Here is a 5,665-nt window from a genome sequence, read left to right as displayed (position 1 = left end):
TGGCTGCAAACTTCCCATCTAACAAAAAGGAAAGTTTTCTCAGCGCTAGGACTTGGGGAGGGGGCGGCTGGAGGACGGGACCCACAGTATGGGGGGCGAGGGTCCCCCCAAAGACACCCCCAACCCGGGGGGAGCCGCTCCCCCCACCCTTCCTGGCCAGGTCTTAGCTGAGTCTCGGCTGGCTCGGGGCTCCCTGTGTTAGTTGGGGTCTGCTCCAGGGCTCCCCGCGCGGCTCTTGGGGCTCTTGGAGTGCCGGAACGGGGGTTTCCCGTTGGCCTAGGGGTGCCTCTTGCTTGTCGCTTTCCCTCTTGGCTGGGCTCCCCTCGGCTGCTTCGCTAGGGGGGAGCAAAGGGGAAATGTCGAGGCGCCCCACTCGCACCCAGCGCCGTTTGGGGCGCCCTGAAGCGGCGGAGGACGGCTGCAGAGGGAGCCGGCCGCTGGGACCAAGAGCTCAAGGACCGGAGCAGCCGGCGGCAGTGGTGCGGAACCCAAGAGCCACGGGGAGAAGCGGGAAAAAGCCGCTTTAGGCGGCGGAAGAAACACAGATGTCGGCGGCGCGGCGCCATTCGGGGCCTGAACAGGCAGCCAGCAACCCTGTCCTCACCGCGGTCCGCGCCTGAGCGCTAAATACCCGGATGCGCCGGCTGCTGCCTAGAGAGCCAGACACAGAGCAAGAAGCGGAGGCAGGGCGCAGCAGAAGCTGTCAGAAGAGGTGGGGAATTGAGTCCCAGAGAGAAAAAGAGAAAGAAGAAGGCAAGCAGGAGCTGGGCTTGGGCACAAAGCCGTCCCCAAGCCTGAGTGCGGACACCTGCTTCCTTGAAAAGACTGGTGAAGCAGAAAGGCCTTAGCCAGAGCTGCTTCTCAGGAGGGTGCATTCCCGAAGAAGACTGTCCTGACCACGCCCTGCCACCAGCTGCCTGGAAAGACTGTCAGGAGGTGACATCCTCCTTGGGCATTAAAAAGGAACTCTTGTCAAAGTTCAGTACATCTCAGCAGGATCTTCTGTACCGCGCAGGCTGCTGGAAAGAAGTCCCCCACGTGTCTAAAGAAAGTTTAGGACCAGCCCCGAGACTGGTGGCTTAGAGACCAGACCTGTCCTTCTGAAGGGAGACTGCGCAGCAGGATGACTGAAAACTCTACCACGGCACCTGCTGCCAAACCCAAGCGGGCCAAGGCAGCCAAGAAGTCCACGGACCACCCCAAGTACTCTGACATGATTGTGGCTGCCATCCAGGCTGAAAAGAGCCGGGCTGGTTCTTCACGCCAGTCTATCCAGAAATACATCAAAAGCCACTACAAGGTAGGGGAGAATGCAGATTCCCAAATCAAGCTGTCCATCAAGAGGTTGGTCACAACAGGTGTCCTAAAGCAGACCAAGGGTGTCGGGGCTTCAGGTTCCTTCCGCCTGGCCAAAAATGATGAACCCAAGAAGGCTCCAGTCAAGAAGGCCAAAAAGGAAGTCAAGAAGGCTACAACACCCAAGAAAGCTGCTAAGCCCAAGAAAGCTGCTGCCAAGTCCCCGGCCAAAAAGCCTAAGCCTGCAGCAAAGAAAGCCAAAAAGAAGCCCGCACCCGCTCCAAAGAAAGCCAAGAAGCCAAAGACTGTCAAGGCCAAGCCGGTGAAGGCCTCCAAGCCTAAAAAAGCAAAAGCCTCCAAACCCAAAGCAAAGTCCAGTGCAAAGAAGTCGGCCAAGAAAAAGTGAGGGGCAAGTTTGGGACTTATTTCTTGGAACTTCTTCTTGACCTCTATTCTGTAAATAGATTTCTTCTTTATTCTCTACTCATTTCTATTGCAGCTTTATAAAGACTGAACAATTCTTGCCCTATACTTTAAAAAAAAAAAATTCATATGGAAGCTACATTTGGGGTTTGGTTTTGTTTTTCTATTGTAATTTGAAAGAGATTTTTATGTCATTATTTTATTTCCCTTCTCTATTAAGGTATGCAATACATGTGTCTTAAGCATGAGGGAAGATTAATGAGGGAAATCTTAGTGTTCTTATTTTTTTGTGGAAAATTTGAGAAATATTTGATGGAGGGGATGTGCTATGGGTGGGCCTTCTTTAATTGGATCTCCTCAACTGAATATATTCACAACTGATCATTGTAACTGGCTTTTGAGAAAAACAACTTTGTTTTATCATGGATAAATAAGCTTCCAATTTAGCTGATATGGTGGATGATTGTTTCTTGACCTAATGAAGGCTGGATTCGTTGAGGTTAATAAGCTTTCCACTGACTTCATTCATGTGCTATTTGCAGGGAAGATTGAAATGGGGTCAGTGAAAAATACTGCAAATATTTGAATTTCTCCCTATTAATATTTGTACATGTTGGCCACATTGGAGTAAAGTGAAGATGTTAATTCTGTTCCTCAAAAGAGAATAGAAATAATCAGGAGGGGGTGTGTTCACAGACTCTGACCACCATCTGATTCTGGCAATTTCAAGAGAGTCCCAAAAGCTATCTTACCTGCTATTGGACTCAGTTGGATGCCTCCCAATTCTGCAGTAACTGCCATGTAAAATTGCAACTTTTATATGAGAATAATCTACAAGATTCCTTCCAACCTTCACTTTTAAATTATGGTGTTTTTGAGGGTAAAGGAGGAAGAACAAATGTTAGGGGATAATAGATAACACAAACAGTAGCCAATGTTGAAACTAGGAAGCTGTACACAATTATTGCTAAGGTTTGGAATGTTTTTCCCCAAGAGGGGAGTGAAAAACAATTTTAAGTACTCCAGATTTTAAAAATTAAGTATGCTTATGTTTAAACAAGAAAATTCTTATAGGATTGATATCTGATTGTTCATTTTACTTTGTATGTGTAATTTTGTGCAAGGAAGGTTTAGCTGTCTTTGTAATTTTAGGGTTTAAAATAAAATGTAAAACAAACTAACATTTTATTCATTTACATTATGTTGTGTAAAAATCATTTTTATAACATTGCAAATTGAGTTATATATCCTCAACACTAGACAAATCAAGAGCATTATTCTTGATCAAATATGTTAACTTGAAAGGAAAAAGGAGACAGTTCTTTGGTCATGAAAACAAAGCAGTCAGAGAAAAAACTGCCCAAGTCTAGGTTTCTCCATTCGGGTATTCTCCAGATACTTCTCTCTCTCCCCCCCCCCCTTTCCTCCCATCAAAGAGATCTGGGAAGCATGAGTTTAAGAAAGCTTTATTATAATTCTATATAGACATAGCATTGGTGGCAAATTAAGGAATTGGATATTTGACAGGTTGAAAATAAGTTTTCATCACAGAAAAATCAATATCACTTCGCCACCAGATGTCAGCCCAACAAGACATAATCTCATTTTACTATGAAAATGTGTTTTACATTAAAAATAGCCAATCTGTTATTTAGTTCTTTGTCTAAACCCTGTATGAACTATAGACAAAGTTGCATTTACATTAAAATGTGTGTGTGTGTGTGTCTCACAATTGTCTGCTACTATGTTGAAAACTCTGTTACATACTATCATAGATTGCAAACACATTTGATATTAGAATCATCAGATGGTTCCACATGGCCTGGTTTGGAATTTGCAATGGAGATAGGAACAACTTGAATAGAATATTTGGAGTGTAGAAAGTGCTTTCAAGGAACAAATACATCGGTTCCTCCAAGAATACCATGCAGATGTGGCTTTATAAAGTTAAACAATTAATTGACATTTCTCTGACATATTTAAGATAAAAAATCAAAATGGAAAATTTCTGCAGGAATGTTTACTTTGTAGCTAAATCTTCACAATGGCTCCTGCATCTAGTCAAGATTAAGATAAAATAAAGGCAAATAGAGAAGAGAAATTGGAAGGAGGCGTGCATCTGCATCACTTTTCATATAATGCTACACACATAGCTGAAAATATGTGTTTGTCATTTGTCTTGTGATGCAGTTGGGAAAGGTGCATTCACAATCATAGTTTTAAGCCAGCATGCCTGCACTCACCCACCACACATTGCTGTAAATAGGTTTCTTTGAAGTCAGCCAAAATCTCCCAAGTTGAACAAGTCTTATTGAAACACAAACAAAACCCTAGTGTTTCCAGCTTGAAAAAAACATGAAAAAATTCTGAAAAATAGAATAGGAACAACTAACACTTAGCTGAAATATAAAAACCTGAGCAGGTTTGGGGTTAACTTCCATCTTTGAAGATCAGAAGAAGAAAAAATAAAAGCCCTGTAAACTAGTAATGGTAAACAGATTATCAAAGAACAGTGAATATAAGAGCATATCCTCCTCCCAATTGTAGCACAATTTTGAGAAATCTCATTTTTTCCCAAATTTGAATTTTCACTCTCAAATCCAGCTAAATATGTCCACTTTAAACAATCCTAGTGAATGTTATTATTAGCATTAACAAGTTAATAATTATATTATTTTAATTATAAAACCTTCACTGATTTTCTTCTAGTATGCAAACATTCTCAAAGCAGAATAAAAATATCCATTACATATAAGCAACTTACTAAATTAGAACAGATCTAAAGGGTAGCATAAAACCATGTGTAAATATTAAATGCAGGAGCAAAAAGATCCTGGCATGTTGACCAAGTACTTCCAACCTTATTTGAGGAGTGTGGACTTTCCTGAGTCCCTTAACAAATGGGCTTTTCGGTTTCAATTTTTCTGAAACCAGAGGAACCAGATGTTCATAGAGCTTAAGATATGTATTTTTCCTAATTTGTCTAAGGAAATCAAGGCAGACAAGAGAACACTGCAGATTTTAAACAACATATAGGAGACCTACTTCACAGCCTGATCTATAATTTTACTTTATTAATGCATTGTTATAGGCATTTATTTTGCATGATATAAATACGTTATTCCCACTCCCTCATTTGTTCTTTACCTTCTCTGATCTCTGTTGGGGCGTACAGCCAAGCCCCAAACACAAAGGAACAATACGAAATGTTAACAATGGCAAACATTACAAAACAAAAATCAAATCTAGGTACAGAAACCTACAGCAATTGAAAAGAACTTGGTTTCTATCAGGGAATTGTTTGGATTTCACACACTATTGCAAATCTCAAAAGCCAGGCAACTTTGTACAGGAGAGGCAATCTTTCAAGTAATTAGATCCTAAACCACTAATTGTACTGTTGGAAGAAAAATCCTTCTGGGTTCAGTTCCAAGTGGGGAAAAAGACACTGGAAACATGGAGGCTGTTTGGAAGGTTTAATGGTGGACCAGGACCACATGGCCTGGAGCTCCAGAGTGAAAAGAAAGGATGATCACATGCTTCAAGCTGAAGGAAGAGATCAAGAAAAACAGCTGAGGTGCTGAGAGTGCCTGGGTTTTATAACCTTTGTTGGGATTTGAATTGGAGCTTGTATTCTGATTGGTTGTCAGACTCCCATGAGGCCATGCAGGGGCAACTCTGTAGGCTGTCCTGAGTTCCAGGTTTGGTTGAGCCTTGCTGGATGATGATGCACTGAAAGGGCTTTTGAGCAATTGCTATAGTTTTACCTGGAGAACTTTGTTATGTAAAGTATTCTGGCCCAAGCCTTAATGGCCCACCCATTAACAAAGGTGGGGGTGAGCGTCTGCTTCTGAGGTGAGTTTCCGCTTCTGAGTTTCTACTCTTTTTAGAGGAAATATTCTGCCTTTTTAATATTTCCCAGGATATTTCATTTTTCTAGGAGAGG

General features: G+C 42.3%; 1 protein-coding gene across 1 annotated transcript; it reads left to right on the top strand.

Annotated features, from left to right (window-relative positions):
• Positions 1–412: 412 nt before the first annotated feature.
• Positions 413–2,896, top strand: H1-0 (H1.0 linker histone). Its single transcript, XM_026694910.2, has one exon. It carries the CDS (start codon positions 1,124–1,126, stop codon positions 1,700–1,702), a length of 579 nt encoding a protein of 192 aa, XP_026550695.1. The 5' UTR covers positions 413–1,123; the 3' UTR covers positions 1,703–2,896.
• The last annotated feature ends 2,769 nt before the right edge of the window (positions 2,897–5,665 follow it).

This window comes from Notechis scutatus, chromosome 6, assembly GCF_049901735.1.
Source record: "Notechis scutatus isolate UNSWTSFEM ecotype Mainland chromosome 6, rNotScu1.2, whole genome shotgun sequence".
Lineage (NCBI taxonomy): Eukaryota > Metazoa > Chordata > Lepidosauria > Squamata > Elapidae > Notechis > Notechis scutatus.
The sequence above is the reverse complement of the archived record's forward strand: the minus strand, read 5'-3'. Positions and strand labels throughout refer to the sequence as shown.